The following is an 18375-nucleotide window of genomic DNA, read 5'->3' as shown; positions in this document are numbered from 1 at the left end:
AGGGAAAGATCTGAAACTAAACAGCTGCCAAAAGACCAGTGAGATCTTTGGATTAATTTAAGAGTAAAATCTAGGACTTTCCTGGTGGTCCAGTGGCTAAGACTCTATGCTTTCATTGCAGGGGGCATGGGTTCGATCCCTGGTTGGGGAACTAAGATCCCACATGCAGCACAGAGCGGCCAAAAAAATAATAATAAAAAAATTTTTTAAAAGAGTAATATCTAGGGCCTCCCTGGTGGCGCAGTGGTTGAGAGTCCGCCTGCCGATGCAGGGGATACGGGTTCGTGCCCCGGTCTGGGAGGATCCCACATGCCGCGTAGCGGCTGGGCCCGTGAGCCGCGGCCGCCGAGCTTGCGCGTCCGGCAACGGGAAAGGCCACGACAGTGAGAGGCCCACATATCGCAAAAAAAAAAAAAGAGTAATATCTAGGTCAAGGGAGGAAATGATAACTTCTTTTACCTGCTTGGGATTTATGAATATAAACTGAGCTGAGAAGACCTGAAGAATGGTGGAAGACATGGAGAAACAGGTCATCCAGTCTGTGGCCTACAAAGCCTAAAATATGTGCCCTTTACAGAACGTGTTTGCCAACTTGTCATCCTGGTTTCAGTTAAATGTTGCTCAATGAGGTCAGACTCATTTTAGGGTCAATTGTGCATAGTGGCAGTTAGGACATTTGTTGTGTTTTAGGCTAAAATCTTCTCTAGAAGAGACATAACTAGAAGTTTTAGAGGCAGGCCCAATATTTTTATTTTGCTGATATACAATCAAACTTGAATAGCAAATCACATTCATCCTTCCCTTCTTTCTTGAAAGGAAAAGGTGAAAAAGTTGGAGGAGGGTCTACCAGGCCTTTGTGACATGGTGGGGTATGGTGTTATCTGCTCTTGGTTGCAGTTCTACAAATAAAATAGGGGAGCAAGGGAACCGTGCTTAGGAGAGCCTGTGCCTGGCCTCATGGGCAAAGCAAAAGTCCATCCTCAAGCCCTCTTCTGACTCCACTAGGTATAACTGACGCTCAGAAACATGCTGGTTAATTCTTTCCAAAGGCATTTAATGGATCTGACTATGGCTGTTAAAGGCCACCAGACCTCTGTCCCTCTCAGCATCATCCCAAGCAACCTCTTTGAGTTGGGCTTTGGAGAAAAAGTTGAGAACCACTTTGCAACACTGTAGGGACAGGGAGCAATACCTGTAGGGAAGTATTTCCTCAGGGTGAAGGGGGTACGGCCACAGATTTGGCTACTTACTGAGACAGTGGAGCTAGGAGTGTTGGTTCCATAGCCTGAAGAAGGCAAAGAGGCCAAAGACCAGCGCCGTCCATCAGTCCTATGTAAGAAAAGAATGTTAGGCAGTTTCTACTGAACCCCACCCTGAGCCCAGGACCTGCCTGTCTTTCCACCAGGTTTTTTGGGGCAGTTGATTCATTGGTAGGCTCTTTCTTGTCTTAAGACAGTACTGCTCAGTCCAGCACACGCTTTCATATCTCTTTCCTACATGGGGCCTATTGTTGTGTGTTTTCCACTGCAAAGACAGACATCTCTGACTACAAAGGAGTCCATAACTTTAAATAAGAATATCTGTTATGCAATACTATGGTTTTGGAATAAAAATCTTTACACTCTCAACTTACTCACTTTTAGCAATGACAAGAGAAGCAATGACAGAGGACTGCAGCTAAAGGCATCATCACAAGGAGAGAACTGCCACTGAAATGCTAGTTCCTTTTTTGAAGGCTCCATGCGAAGGGTCCTTTGGTGTTCCCCAGGCCACTGGGTTGATAACCAGGAAGAAGCAAAACTACCACCTGGGTCTGAGTATGAATCAATAGACTGCAAATAGTCAAAGGCTACCCAGGACCCATTAGGACTCATAAATCCAATCTTTGGGAATGTTTGCCAAAGAGTGACAGCAACCTTATGAAAGAAGAGTGAAGTGGCATAGCCTTGGCCATATATGAGACTTTGGGGCAGGCTTCCAGCTGCTCTTTAGAGGATGTGCTCTGAAGCTCTCATCACAGAGAACCACAGTTATCTGCTTTGCTTTAGAGAAGAAAGATCAAGCAAGTATCTGGTTTGAAGCTTTCGTAACATGGACAAGTGATTCTTTCCTGGACTACAGGATGTGTTGTAACACAAATGTTCTTTCTTGTGGAGCTTAGGGGTACAGCCTGCTCTGGTTGAAGTTATAGAAAAACTTCTTTGATGTGACCCACAGAACCTAAGAACGTTAGCAGTGGAGGACCTTTAGAAGTTAAGTTCAATACTCTCAATCTTCAGAGAAAACATTAAGACCCAGAGATCTGGATGAATTGTTCCAGGCTCCACAGTTAAAGGTGGGTGCAGGGAGGCATGGAGAGGAAGAAGGAGAAAAAGGAATCAATCTTGCCAGGGCTCCTCTTTTGGAAGCACTCCTCTCCACCCCCACCAATACCAGGCAGCTTTTCCTACTATGTTCCGTAAGGGGATAGCCGGGGGTTCCATGCCACATGCACATGACTCAAACTTCATGCCACCCAGGCAGCCGGTCCTGCTGGAACCTAGTCTCTGAGGCAAAGAAATGTCCAGGAGGCTGCTCAAACATGATATTCTCTCTGATCTCTCTTTTGGGTCCTGAGAGCTCTACACAAGGAAGCAAGTCAATTCCAGGAAAACAGAGCTCAGCAAAGATGGGACTAGTCTAACTCAGGGAGGCATTTCCCAAACCCTTGTCAGATACACTTCTCCACAGGTGATTTTTCCTCCTTCATAAAGAAATGGGAACCAACTGCATGGCAGCCATTTTTCTGTAAACTGAAGAGCAGGGACCACCAGAGTCAGAAATGCCACTACATGATGCCTCCATTTCCTCTGCCTGGTCATCCCACTGGGTGACTGAGGAAAGTTGTGTGCTCAGAAGCTTGGAACTAAATATTTAGCAAATCCTGCCTTCTAAACATATGAGCACGGAGCCTTGGTTCCAGCAGGTAGAGGGGGCTCCGTTAGGACCTCTTTGATGGAAATGAAAGGCCAAATGTTCATACCCACAGTCAGAGAAGACTCATCACAGCCAGTTCTCACCAAGCATGAAACCACAAACCATACTGTCTGGCCATGCATAGCAGTTTCCCAGCCCCTCTCCCCATCACGTCCGCTATTACCTGTCTGCTCTGTGGCCATGGCTGTAGTGAAAAGACATACATTAAAGTGAGAATCAAAGGGAACCAGAGAGACTGCTCTGTTTGACACCTGGCATTTGGTCTAGCTTGGCAGAGACAAACCTTTTGTTTACGAATGTGTGTAAGTTAGTAGTGAAATTGTGTGACTAATGGGTCTATCCCTAGAGTTTCATTAAATCTGCCTTTTGTGTGATATTCCAAACTAATGTGATGCTATAACGTTCATGCCCAACTTCAGTGATAGGAAACACAATTCCTGAGTATCTTGTTTCGCAGGGTTGAAGTCTTTCCTCCCCTCCCCCACCAATACCTAGCTACTTTTCCTACTATGTCTGGTAAGGGGACAGCCCGGGGTTCTGTCTTCCACACATACGACTCAAACTTCAGGCCACCTAGCACAGACCTATGTGGATCTCAGTGGTAATACCAGGTCCCAAAGCCCCCGGCTGATCCTACTCCTAAAGCCCAGGGAATGATGCAGACACAGGACACCAATGGAACATGCTATTCCCTCTGCATGAATTGGTCTACACACTGCATCCTCACTCCCAACATGGCAGGCTCCTTCTTACCCTTCAGGTTGGCTTAAAAGTCACTCCTTCAAAGAGGCCTTACATGACCACCCAGTACAGACTCTCCAGCCTCATGCCTTCCTACTCTTTTAGGCAGCATCATGTTCTTTCCCTTCATGGTGCTTATCACAGGTTATAGCTATATATTTGTTAGTTTGCTTGTTCGTTATTCTTCCCCACCACTCATTCAATCAATAAGCACTGACTGAGTGCTTATTATATACTAGCAGACATATTTTCAACATGTTAAGGCATCTCTATTAAAGGTGCTTTGATTCTGGTTGACAGGAAACAGAAAACAAATAAGAAACTACAGTCAGCCCTCCTTATCCATGGGTTCTGTATCTGTAGATTCAACCAACAGTGAATCAAAAATATTCAGGGGAATAAAAATCCAGAAAGTTCCACAAAGCCAAACTTGAATGTGCTCCGTGCCAGCAACTATTCACACTGTATTTAAAACTATTTACATATCATTTACATTGTATTAGCTATTATAAGTAATCTAGAGATGATTTAAAGTATACAAGAGGATGTGCATAGGTTATATGCAAATACTATGCCATTTTATATGAGGGATTTAAACATCTGTAGACTTTGGTATCCACCAGGGTCCTGGAACCAATCCCCTCTGGATACCGAGGGGTGACTGTATCAGGCATTGAAAAGTACTAGTTCGAAAATAAAACTGGATGGTTTGCTGGAGAATGATGAGGGGGCTCCTTTATATTGTATGGTGAGGGAAGGCCTCTCTGGGGAGTTGACACTTAAGATGAGAAATGAAAGATAAGAAGGAGTTAACTAAGCGAAGACCTGAGGGAACAGCATTCCCTCAAAGGGAACAACAAGTGCACAGACTCTACTAAGTCTACTAAGTTTCTAGAAAGTTAGGGCTCTGTCTGTCTGGTTCCCACTATATAACTAAGTACCCAGCATGTGCCTGGGCTTACTGGGTACTCAGTAAATATTTACTGAATGAATGGGAAATGACTCAATGCCATTTACAGAGAATGGACACAGGTCCTACTGTCCCAGCTCAGACCTAATCTGAGGCTAGAGTTCAAACACAATCAAGGCAGGAAGTCTGAGATAAGTTAGACTTTCAGCTGGGCTGGAAAGCAAATGCATTATATACCTATACTGTAAGTGTTCCTATCTGGATCCTTAGTTAACTAACGAAGTTACACAGGGTAGAAGAGGTGAGTCCATGGAACAAACTCTGACGATACTTGCTTTGAATGAGGCAACTGGGTCAGGAGGGGCACCCAAGTCAGCCATCAAACTTCTCCCAACCTGTCCACGACCTTTTCAGCTGCACAGAATCCTGAAGAGGAAGGGGGTGGATTTCTTCTGGGTTGCCATTTTAACAGTGAGTTAATGCTGTTAAATTAGGAATCTGCTCTTTTTCTGTTATCTCTTTTAAAAAAGTAGTCTGAGTCCTACTACTACTACTCTCATCTCAAGATGTATATATCATTCTCCAACCATTAGAGGCTCCAAATGTGGAGCCATGATTTTTCTGGGGGTCTTAATACCAAAGACTGACTCCAACCAAGAATATTTTTAAAAATAAAAATATGGGAGAGGCCACAACAGTGAGAGGCCCACGTACCGCAAAAATAAATAAATAAATAAATAAATAAAAATAAAAAATAAAGTCAAAGAACGTGAACGCTGCCAAGAAAGAATTTTGGAGATGTTCTGAAAAGTAAATAAATTGTGTAAGAAGTCTTGGGGACTTCCCTGGTGGTGCAGTGGTTAAGAATCTGCCTGCCAATGCAGGGGACACGGGTTCGAGCCCTGGTCTGGGAAGATCCCACATGCCACGGAGCAACTAAGCCCGTGCGCCACAACTACTGAGCCTGCACTCCAGAACCCATGAGCCACAACTACTGAGCCTGTGTGCCATGGCTACTGAAGCTGTGCGCCTAGAGCCCGTGCTCCTCAACAAGAGAAGCCACTGCAATGAGAAGCCCATGCACCACAACGAAGAGTAGCCCCCACTCACCGCAACTAGAGAAGGTCCACATGCAGCAACGAAGACCCAACACAGCCAAAAATAAACAAATAAATAAATGTATTAAAAAAAAAAAAAAAGAAGCAGCCTTGGTATATGGATTGACTCATGTCAATCAGCTCAGTACTTCTCCAGAGGCCAGGTGATACCCTGGCAATGGGCTGTCAGGATTGCTACCATGGGCCAGGGATAAGTTGATAACATTTCCAGAAATAAGTGAAATGTGAGGAATACAAGCATGGCTCTGCAACATATCAAATCTTTCTAAATTCATGGGAGGATAAGTGAAGATCTGGTAGTCTCTTTATCCCCAAGGAGGGAGGCATAAATGGCCTCTTCTAGCTCCCTGGAACTACCTGAGTTAGAGGAATAAGAGTATAACTTTGGGTCCTCCTGGGAGGAGAACCCGTTTCCTCATCGACCACTCTAGGACAGCTTTCAGTCAAGTGTGTAATGTTTTCGAACATACCCTCAGGAAACCAGGGGCTTGTGCTTAAGATTATAAAATAAATTCACTTCTAATATCTACTTGCCCATTTGAGCATTCAAACACAAATACCTACGGTGTTTGGAAAGCAAAGCTTGAACAAGATGTTTATGACCTGGGCAAGGAAAGCAGGAAAGGAATTTTGATAGCTGGTAGACCAAGGTAACACACTTGGAAGGGCAGTGCCTCAAAGGAGGAAGCTGACATTTAACTGACATTCATGCAAATGCCACACATGTTAGTCACAGAGGAGTTTTTCTATCAACTTACCTACGGGCAGGAACAAAGGAAAAGTGAGCAGGTGCATTTGGAGAGAAATTCCGGGGGCTGTCCAAAGGACTGTTACCTGTGGACAAGGAAAGTAAAAGAAATCCTCTGTGAGGCTTGCTTCTGAGGAGGGTTGAGATGATAATAAGCTTCAGGGAAGAAATCAGCCCCTAGCATCGGCAATTAGCATTATATGGTTATTTTTCCAGGTCCACCATTAGTTTAGTGATTCTCTCTTTGCAAAAACTGGCAGCCCAGAGGTTTCTCCCTTGTTCCCAAGTTGCCTATAACCATCTATGCTTCTCAGACATCTGTTTTAGATCTAGCAGCAACCTGCCCTCCTTGGAACACCTCAGGTTCCAATCTGCCTATTCAAGTTAACCCAACTTTCCAAAGGCTTGAACTCATTCAGTACAGATAGCACAGCCAAACGCTCCCACTTCTCAAAGGGCAACGGGACTCCTGGCCTGAAAGTCTCTTGCACATATATCTCTGCACACTGCATCCAAGGGGCTAACCCAGAAATATGTGTGCTTAAGTGAAAATGAAGTTCTCAGGAGAGCAGTGCTCCTTAAACAGTCCATACACAAGGCCCCCAAGTCTGCAAAGCATGCCCAACCCCTTCACAGTGTAGGAATTATCTCTATCTCTTTATTAGTTTTCACATGTTCCTTATAACTTATAAACTTATAGCTCAGAAGCTTTGAACAAAACTGTGTGCTTATGTTAGCGCTATGACCACAATTCTCAAACCTAAGCCTGCCATACTTCTTTGGTCTAACTTCCAGCTGGGGGCTGGTATTTAGGAGGAACTGTCAACATGTCTCTACCCAAAAATCATGTTGAAGTAAGCACCATACTCTGTGATGTGCTAACCACTCTGCCAATCCCTGCCCACCTCCCCACTTCTGTGCTCACCTCTATGAACCAACACTGGCTATGAGGAATGGCTATCCAGGGACCTGGTAGTTCACCATGCCCTGGCTTTTTCTTGGGCAGTTTATTTCCTGTATAGGGTATGACTGTTCCAAGGTGCCACGAAGCTGCCCAAGGGTTTCTCATTATCTCCATTCAGCAGGTGTGGATAGCACTTGCCTTTCTGTACTGATCTTGGAAAAACCAGCCTCTCAAACAATGCCCCCCTACCCTATGCAGCACCTCTATATCAATTATATAAAGGCACTCTCTTTAGGAGAACTAGAGAAGAGGCATTTTCAGCTTCCACTCATCCCCTTGACAGGGAGCCCCAATGAGGTGTACAACCTTATGTTCTCAACCTAGTACCAACTCTGGGTTTCCCATGTGTCTAGGGCTATCTCCTACAATCTATCCCACCTCCTGGCTGGCACATGCCACCAGGGGGTGAGAAAAGTGATTTGGAAAAACTGTTTCCTTAGGCAGGACTTAAAAAGAATCAGGCCTCCTCAGAATTATCAAGGTCTTAAAAAAAAAATCCCTATTCTTTTTAAATAGTGTCATCTCAGAGATTAAAAAGTATCTTCAGTTTGATCCATGACATGTAAAACTAGATGCCCTTTGTTTGGTTCCCAAAACCACCCAGCTAGGGCTTCCCTGGTGGCGCAGTGGTTGAGAGTCCGCCTGCTGATGCAGGGGACACAGGTTCATGCCCCAGTCCGGGAAGATCCCACATGCCGCGGAGCGGCTGGGCCCGTGAGCCATGGCCGCTGGGCCTGCGCGTCTGGAGCCTGTGCTCTGCAACGGGAGAGGCCACAACAGTGAGAGGCCCGCGTACCGCAAAACAAAACAAAACAAAACAAAACCCACCCAGCTAAAGCCTCAAGGAAATCGCCAGACATGAGTATCCTACAAACAATGACCAGCCTTCCAAGGACCAGGTGTGGTGATGGTTATCGGGAAGAACATGAATCTTCCAGGTGCTCACAGTAAAGCTAGGGATTCATAGAACACACATATGTCAGAAATAACTAACACTAAGAGGAAAAAAAGCTGTAAACAACAACAACAACAATAATAAAAACCAGCACATCACTGAGCTGTGAGACAACTTCAAGGAGACTAATAATCCTTAAAGGAGAAGAGAGTGGGGGAGCAGAAAACATATTTGAAGAAATAATGGCTGACAGTTTTCCAAATTTGGTGGAAAAAAACTATAAACCCACATATCTAAGAATCTCCAAGAACCCTGAGAGAAAGAGGAAGAAAACTATACCAAAGCACATTATAATCATATTGCTCAAAACTCATGATAAAAAGAAAAATCTTAGAAGCAGCTGGGAGGTGGATGGGGGTAAGAAAGACATGTTATATACAGAGAAACAAAGATAAGGATTATAGCAGACTTCTCATTGAAAGCAATGCATGAAGGCAATGGAACAACATCTTTAAATTAATGAAAAAAAAACACAAATCCTACCAACCTAGAATTCTATACCAGCTATTGTGTAATGAAGAATCTGGTGGCATTTGCCCCCAGTTCCTGGGAATGTGCCTCTAAATCTTTGCAATTTCCCAAGTGATGGGAGTGTCTTTGTTATTTATGGTGGGGCCAGACAGTTTATGCAAATGAGATGACCAATCATGTGACTAGAGGGCTGGGGCTTTAAGCCATCTGATATTACTCTGACCTCCAGGGAATGGAGGGGCACTAGAGACTGAGTTCAATCACATAGCCAATGAATCAATCAATCACACCTACATAATGAAACCCCAGTAAGCACTCTGGACACCAAAGCTTTGATGAGCTTTCCTGGTTAATAATACTCTGTGTACTGTTACACATCAGTGTGCCGGGGGATTGATGCATCTAGACTTCTTGGAGAGAAGGCACTGGAAGCTTCACACGTGGGACCCTCTCAGACCTCACCTTATAAGTCTCTTTTTTTGGCTGATTCTTTTATTTATTTATTTATTTATTTATTTGGCTGCATTGGGTCTTAGTTGCAGTGCGCAGGCTCTTTGTTGTGGCACACAGCCTCAGTAGTTGTAGTGTGCAGCCTCTCTAGTTGTGGTGCGTGGGCTCCAGGGTGCACAGGCTCAGTAGCTGTGGCGTGTGGGCTCTCCAGTTGTGGTGAGCAGGCTCTAGAGCACGCTGGCTTAGTTGCCCCGTGGCATGTGGGACCTTAGTTCCCTGACCAGGGATCAAATCCATGTCCCCTGCATTGGAAGGCAGATTCTTAACCCCCGGACCACCGGGGAAGTCCCTGGCTGGTTCTTAATGTACCCTTTTTGCTATAATAAAACTGCATTTGTAAGTACAGTGCTTTCCTGAGTTCTGTAAGTGATTCTAGCAAATTATTAAACCTGAGGAGGTAGTGGGAACCCTTGAATTTGTATCAAATTGGTCAGAATTATGGGTGGCCTGGGAATCACCAAGCATGGATGTCTAAAGTAATGATAGTTTTGTGGACGACTGTGCCCCTAACCTGAGAAGTCTCGCCTAATTCTGGGCAGTTAGTTTCAGAAGTCATTGCACCAGTGAAAATATTTTTAAAACACCATTAAAAAACAAAGGTGAAATAAAGATATTTTCAGATAAAAAAGCCAAATGAAATCCTCAACAGAAGACTGCACTACAAGAAATATTTTTAAAATTTCCTTTAGGCAGAAGGAAAATAATACCAGGAGGAAATACAGATCTACACAAAAGAATGAAGAGCACTGGAAAAGTTAGCTACATGGGAAAATATGTAAGATTTTTTTCTTATTATTTAAATGTCTTTAAAAAATAATAATGTTTAAACAAAAATAATAAGTTGTGTGAGGTTTATAACATATATGAAAGTAAAAAGGTTTAAGATAATAATATAAAGGCTGGGAGGTGAAAATGGAATAGTATTATTCTTACACTATATGTGAAGTGATTTAGTATGGTGATAAAGATATATACTATAAATGCTAATCCAACCACTAAATAACAAAGAGTTATAGCTCACAAGCCAATAAAGGATATGAAATGGAATAAAAGACCCTAAACCCCAAATAAAAGAGCAAAAGAGCAAAGAAGAGAAAACAGATGGTACAATTAGAAAACAAACAGGAAGGTGACAGATTTAAACCAAACCATATCAACAACAATAGTAAGTAAATGTAAATAGTCTAAAAGCCCCAATTAAAAGACAGAGATTGTAAGACTGGATAAAACAAGAAAGAACTTATTAAAGAAAGTATCAATATTCATAATCATTCAAAAAAGAAAAGATCAGTCTCAGATATTTCACTGATAAATTTGACCAAACACTTAAGGAAAAAACACCAAACAACAGCAGAATATACATTCTTTTCAAGTGAACATGGAACATGTACTAAGAAAGATCATATTCTGGTCCATAAAACAAGATCCAATAAATTTAAAAGAATTCAAGATATATAAAGTATGTTCTCTGACCACAATGAAATTTAACTAGAAATCAGTAACAGAAAGACCTTTGGAAAATCTCCAAATATTTGGAAACTAAACAACACACTTCTGAATAATTTGTGGGTCAAAGCCGAAACGAAAAGGGAAATTAGAAAAGTATTTTAAACTAAATAAAAATGAAAATATATCATATCAGTTAAAGCAATTCCATAGCGGGAAAATTATATCACTAAATACCTGTATTAGAAAAGAATGACTCAATTCAGTGACCTCAGCTTCTATCTTAAGAAATTTTAAAAAGAGCAAACGAAACCCAGAATAAAGGAAAGCACAAAGATAACTGAAGAAATCAATTAAAAAACAAAGAAAAACAATAGGGAAAATTAGCAAAACCATATACAGATCTTTTAAGATCAATAAACTATAGACATATTGATCAGGAAAAAAAGAGAGAAGACACAAAATACTGACATCAGGAATGAAAGAGGTGACATCCTACAGATTGTACAGATATCAGAAGAATAATCAGGCAATATTATGAACAAGCTTATGTCAATTAATTTGACAACTTAGATGGAATTAGAATTTTTATTAAAGATACAAACCACCAAAACTCATTCAGAAATAGATTACCTGAATAGCCTTGTATCTATTAAAGAAATTAAATTTATTCTTTAGAACCTTCCCACGAGGAAAACTCCAGGCCAAGATGCTTCACTGGAGAATTCTACCAAACATTTAAGGAAGAAATAATAACAATTCTACACAAACTCTTCCAGAAAACTGAGAAGGGAATCCTTCCCAACTCATTGTATGAAGTTACCATTACTCTTAATACTAAAACCAGCCAAAGATGAATATATTGTACATTCTCAACAGTATTTCAACAAATCAAATCCAACAATATATTAAAAGGATAATACATTATGACCAAGTAGGGTTTATCCCAGGAATACAAGTTGGTTTACAATATGAAAAACCAATGAACAAAACCCACCATAATAATAGGATAAAAAAGAAAAACCGTAATATCATTGCATTAGACACAGAAAAAGCATTTGACAAAAATCCAACAACCATTTTTCATAAAAGCTTTCTCCAAACTAGGAATAGAAGGAAACATTCTTAAATTGATAAAAGGCATCTATGACAAACCCATAGCTAACATTTCCTTAATGGTGAAGACAAAATGGTCTAGGATCGGAAATAAGGTAAGGATGTCCATGCTCACTACTTCCATTCAAAACTGTACTGGAGGATCTAGTGAGTGAAATAGGCGATAAAGAGAAATTTTAAAAAGCATCCAGATCAGAAAGGAAGAAAAAAAATTATATTAATTCATAGACAACATGATCGTCTATGTAGAAAATCTGACAGAATCTACAATAAAGTTACTTATAATAAGCAAGTTTAGCAAGGCTACAGGATATAAGATCAATATACAAAAATCTACTATATTTCTATATACTAGCAACAATCAGAAATTGAAAATAAAAGCAATACCATTTACTGCATTAAAAATATGGAATACTTAAGAGGTAAACTTAACAAAAGATGTACAAGAGCTATACAAAACAGTGTTAAGAGAAATTAAAGACAGCCTAAATAAATGGGGAAATAGCCTGAGTAAGAAGAGTCAATATTAAGAAGTCAATTCTCCCCTAACTGATCTACACGTTTAGAATAATCAAAATCCCAACTGCCTTAAAAAAAAAAAAAAAAAGACTAAAGAGCAGTTTTAGGTTCACAGCAAAATTGAGCCAAAAGTACAGAGATTTTCCATATATCCCCTGCCCTCACTCATGCACAACCTTCCCCATCAGTTGCCTTTTGGATAAGCTGCTTTTAAAATTCACATGGAAATGCAAAGGACAAGAAGCCAGGCAAAAAAAAGAATACATACTATGTGATTCCACTTAGATAAAAATTCTACAAAATTCATACTAATCTATAAGTGACAGAAAGCAGATCAGTGGTTGCCTGGAGATGGAAGGAATTATAAAAGGACACTGCAGTAGAAAACAAACAGGAAGGTGACAGATTTAAACCAAACCATATCAACAACAATAGTAAGTAAATGTAAATAGTCTAAAAGCCCCAATTAAAAGACAGAGATTGTAAGACTGGATAAAACAAGAAAGAACTTATTAAAGAAAGTATCAATATTCATAATCATTCAAAAAAGAAAAGATCAGTCTCAGATATTTCACTGATAAATTTGACCAAACACTTAAGGAAAAAACACCAAACAACAGCAGAATATACATTCTTTTCAAGTGAACATGGAACATGTACTAAGAAAGATCATATTCTGGTCCATAAAACAAGATCCAATAAATTTAAAAGAATTCAAGATATATAAAGTATGTTCTCTGACCACAATGAAATTTAACTAGAAATCAGTAACAGAAAGACCTTTGGAAAATCTCCAAATATTTGGAAACTAAACAACACACTTCTGAATAATTTGTGGGTCAAAGCCGAAACGAAAAGGGAAATTAGAAAAGTATTTTAAACTAAATAAAAATGAAAATATATCATATCAGTTAAAGCAATTCCATAGCGGGAAAATTATATCACTAAATACCTGTATTAGAAAAGAATGACTCAATTCAGTGACCTCAGCTTCTATCTTAAGAAATTTTAAAAAGAGCAAACGAAACCCAGAATAAAGGAAAGCACAAAGATAACTGAAGAAATCAATTAAAAAACAAAGAAAAACAATAGGGAAAATTAGCAAAACCATATACAGATCTTTTAAGATCAATAAACTATAGACATATTGATCAGGAAAAAAAGAGAGAAGACACAAAATACTGACATCAGGAATGAAAGAGGTGACATCCTACAGATTGTACAGATATCAGAAGAATAATCAGGCAATATTATGAACAAGCTTATGTCAATTAATTTGACAACTTAGATGGAATTAGAATTTTTATTAAAGATACAAACCACCAAAACTCATTCAGAAATAGATTACCTGAATAGCCTTGTATCTATTAAAGAAATTAAATTTATTCTTTAGAACCTTCCCACGAGGAAAACTCCAGGCCAAGATGCTTCACTGGAGAATTCTACCAAACATTTAAGGAAGAAATAATAACAATTCTACACAAACTCTTCCAGAAAACTGAGAAGGGAATCCTTCCCAACTCATTGTATGAAGTTACCATTACTCTTAATACTAAAACCAGCCAAAGATGAATATATTGTACATTCTCAACAGTATTTCAACAAATCAAATCCAACAATATATTAAAAGGATAATACATTATGACCAAGTAGGGTTTATCCCAGGAATACAAGTTGGTTTACAATATGAAAAACCAATGAACAAAACCCACCATAATAATAGGATAAAAAAGAAAAACCGTAATATCATTGCATTAGACACAGAAAAAGCATTTGACAAAAATCCAACAACCATTTTTCATAAAAGCTTTCTCCAAACTAGGAATAGAAGGAAACATTCTTAAATTGATAAAAGGCATCTATGACAAACCCATAGCTAACATTTCCTTAATGGTGAAGACAAAATGGTCTAGGATCGGAAATAAGGTAAGGATGTCCATGCTCACTACTTCCATTCAAAACTGTACTGGAGGATCTAGTGAGTGAAATAGGCGATAAAGAGAAATTTTAAAAAGCATCCAGATCAGAAAGGAAGAAAAAAAATTATATTAATTCATAGACAACATGATCGTCTATGTAGAAAATCTGACAGAATCTACAATAAAGTTACTTATAATAAGCAAGTTTAGCAAGGCTACAGGATATAAGATCAATATACAAAAATCTACTATATTTCTATATACTAGCAACAATCAGAAATTGAAAATAAAAGCAATACCATTTACTGCATTAAAAATATGGAATACTTAAGAGGTAAACTTAACAAAAGATGTACAAGAGCTATACAAAACAGTGTTAAGAGAAATTAAAGACAGCCTAAATAAATGGGGAAATAGCCTGAGTAAGAAGAGTCAATATTAAGAAGTCAATTCTCCCCTAACTGATCTACACGTTTAGAATAATCAAAATCCCAACTGCCTTAAAAAAAAAAAAAAAAAGACTAAAGAGCAGTTTTAGGTTCACAGCAAAATTGAGCCAAAAGTACAGAGATTTTCCATATATCCCCTGCCCTCACTCATGCACAACCTTCCCCATCAGTTGCCTTTTGGATAAGCTGCTTTTAAAATTCACATGGAAATGCAAAGGACAAGAAGCCAGGCAAAAAAAAGAATACATACTATGTGATTCCACTTAGATAAAAATTCTACAAAATTCATACTAATCTATAAGTGACAGAAAGCAGATCAGTGGTTGCCTGGAGATGGAAGGAATTATAAAAGGACACTGCAGAGGGCTTCCCTGGTGGCGCAGCGGTTGAGAGTCCGCCTGCCGATGCAGGGGGCGCGGGTTCGTGCCCCGGTCCGGGAAGATCCCACATGCCGCGGAGCGGCTGGGCCCGTGAGCCATGGCCGCTGAGCCTGCGGGTCCGGAGCCTGTGCTCCGCAACGGGAGAGGCCACAACAGTGAGAGGCCCGCGTACCGCAAAAAAACAAACAAACAAAAAAAAAGGACACTGCAGAAACTTTTGGACATGATGGATATATTCACTATTTTGATGGTGGTGATAGTTTCACAGATGTATAAGTAGTCAAAAGTTATCAAAATGTATGCCTTAAAACAAATATTTTTAAAATTAAAATTTATTTTATTCATGTTATACAACTTTTTGCTTTTTTAAAAAAAGTACAGTGTGACTGAAGATGGTTCATATTTTTAGAAATCTTAGGTCTTTTGCAGTTTGGTTTTTAAATTTAGATTTTGTGATTGGTTTTATTATAGGTGGAAAATAAACCTCACAGACACGTAGCTCCCAATGAAAGTAGTACATTATTGGCTCTGTTTATTAGATCATTTCAATTCTATTCAAAGGGTGATAAAACTTTCTTCTGTCTTCTGTGCTGTCAAGCAGTTTTTCTTGGAAACTAATGGAAATATTTAATAACTTTTTAAAAGTTTATTTTTATTTATTTATGGCTGCATTGGGTCTTTGTTGCTGCATGCAGGCTTTCTCTAGTTGCAGTGGGCGGGGAATACTCTTTGTTGTGGTGTGCGGGCTTCTCATTGTGGTGGCTTCCCTTGTTGCGGAACATGGGCCCTAGAGCACGCGGGCTTCAGGAGTTGTGGTGCATGGGCTCAGCAGTTGCAGTGCACAGGCTCTAGGGCACGCAGGCTTCAGTAGTTGTAGCATGGGCTCAGTAGTTGTGGGGCACGGGCTTAGCTCCTCCGCAGCATGTGGAATCTTCCTGGACCAGGGATGGAACCCGTGTACCTGGCAATGGCAGGCGGATTCTTAACCACTGTGCCACCAGGGAAGTCCCTATAATGTTTTTTTTAATTTTTAACAAATAGGTTCAAAATCTATTGAACTTTTCATTTGGAAGATAAAAAATATTCTATTTCCAATGTTTTTAAAAAAGTGGCAGATTTGGGCTTCCCTGGTGGCGCAGTGCTTGAGAGTCCGCCTGCCGATGCAGGAGACGCGGGTTCGTGCCCCGTTTCGGGAGGATCCCACATGCCGCGGAGCGGCTGGGCCCGTGAGCCATGGCCACTGAGCCTGCGCGTCCGGAGCCTGTGCTCCGCAACGGGAGAGGCCACAAACGTGAGAGACCCGCGTACCACTTAAAGAAACAAAAAAACAAAAAAAAAAACAACCCAATCCAAAAATGGGCAGACCTAAATAGACATTTCTCCAAAGAAGATATACACCCGTTTCGGGAGGATCCCGCGTGCCGCGGAGCGGCTGGGCCCGTGAGCCATGGCCGCTGAGCCTGCGCGTCCGGAGCCTGTGCTCCGCAAATGGGAGAGGCCACAACAGTGAGAGGCCCGCATAACGCAAGAAAAAAAAAAAAAAAAAAAAAAGTGGCAGATTTACCTGTTTCAATAGGTGGCATCATTTTTGTCAATAAAATCACATATAGATGGGAACATTTCAAAACATCCATTTTCAAAATGCTCTCTCTGCGGCACAAACTTCTTTCAAACTGTAGCTACTTTTTCACTCATTGTTAAAATGTCACCTTCACCCTGAAGGGATAGGAGTATTTGCCGCCCCTCACCCCGCAAATACCTCCTAGTCAGCATATTAGAACCAGTAAATTTCCTTCTTATACAAACTTTCCAAAAGTCCCTCCACACCGTTCTACAAGATACTGTAAAAATTCACCTGTAAGCTGCAATATGTTGCAGTCTGCTGAAGGGAAATGAGTGACCGAGGGTGTACAGTGGAACACCACTCTTTGTTCATGATATGCTGCATACAATTTATGACACAGTCTGACAAATGGATCTAATGAGGGTACCAGTATTGATCTATACCTAAGTACTAGTAAAGCCTAATTTAATCCTCATATTTCATGATAAAAAATAAGTAAAAGTCAGTCCCTGGTGGTGCAGAGGTTAAGAATCCGCCTACCAATGCAGGGGACACAGGTTCAAGCCCTGGTCTGGGAAGATCCCACATGCCACAGAGCAACTAAGCCTGTGAGCCACAACTACTGAGCCTGCACTCTAGAGTCCATGAGCCACAACTACTGAGCCCATGCACCACAGCTACTGAAGCCCATGCGCCTAGAGCCCATGCTCTGCAACAGGAGAGGTCACCACAATGAGAAGCCCTTGTACCGCAATGAAGAGAAGCCCCGGCTCGCTGCAACTAGAGAAAGCCCAGGCACAGCAATGAAGACCCAACGCAGCCAAAAATTAATTAATTAATTAATTAAATTTTTAAAAACAGAAAAGTAAAAGTTTTTATATTTTTCCCCCATACCCAAGGGGATCACCTTTAGAGAACCACTTCGATGAATGCTGCTATTCGAAAATTCTAAGCAGTAGAATGACAGGTACACAGTGATATATCACAAAAAATGTCCAGCTTCAAAATTTAGACCGGGGCTTCCCTGGTGGCACAGTGGTTGAGAGTCTGCCTGCCGATGCAGGGGACACGGGTTCGTGCCCTGGTCCGGGAAGATCCCACATGCCGCGAAGTGGCTGGGCCTGTGAGCCATGGCCACTGAGCCTGCGCGTCCGGAGTCTGTGCTCCGCAGCAGGAGAGGCCACAACAGTGAGAGGCCCGCGTAAAGCAAAAAAAAAAAAAAAAAAAAAAAAAAATTTAGACTGGACTCAGTAGAAAGAGAAAAGGAATTAAGGGGTTTCTTCAATAAGTCAAATGATAGATGATTAAGCCCTCCATAAAGCCAAAGTCGGACCGTATTCACCCAGAGTTAGTTTGCAACAGCTTCTATATCAAAGGCTTTTTCTGAGTTTTAAACTATGTCCTCTTTCTCCTCTGCTTGCTTATTTTTTTTAAACTTATTGTTTATTTTATTTTTGGCTGCATTGGGTCTTTGTTGCTGCATGCAGGCTTTTCTCTAGTTGCAGCGAGTGGGGGCTCCTCTTCATTGCGGTGCGCTGGCTTCTCATTGTGGTGGCTTCTCTTGTTGTGCAGCGTGGGCTCTAGGCACG

General features: G+C 40.8%; 1 protein-coding gene across 1 annotated transcript in view; it reads right to left on the bottom strand.

Moving 5' to 3' along the window:
• Positions 1-18375, bottom strand: part of MAST2 (microtubule associated serine/threonine kinase 2) — a 209609-nt gene that overhangs the window by 26875 nt on the left and 164359 nt on the right. Inside the window, exons 6-7 of the mRNA XM_007450376.1 lie at positions 6504-6579; positions 1251-1329 (exon numbers count right to left, since the gene is read on the bottom strand). Of these exons, the coding sequence (XP_007450438.1) occupies positions 1251-1329; positions 6504-6579 (155 nt within the window). The remainder of the gene's footprint in view (positions 1-1250; positions 1330-6503; positions 6580-18375) is intronic.

The sequence above is a fragment of the Lipotes vexillifer genome, unplaced genomic scaffold (genome assembly GCF_000442215.2).
Source record: "Lipotes vexillifer unplaced genomic scaffold, Lipotes_vexillifer_v1.1 scaffold961, whole genome shotgun sequence".
NCBI lineage: Eukaryota > Metazoa > Chordata > Mammalia > Artiodactyla > Lipotidae > Lipotes > Lipotes vexillifer.
This window is presented reverse-complemented; position numbering and strand designations above follow the sequence as displayed.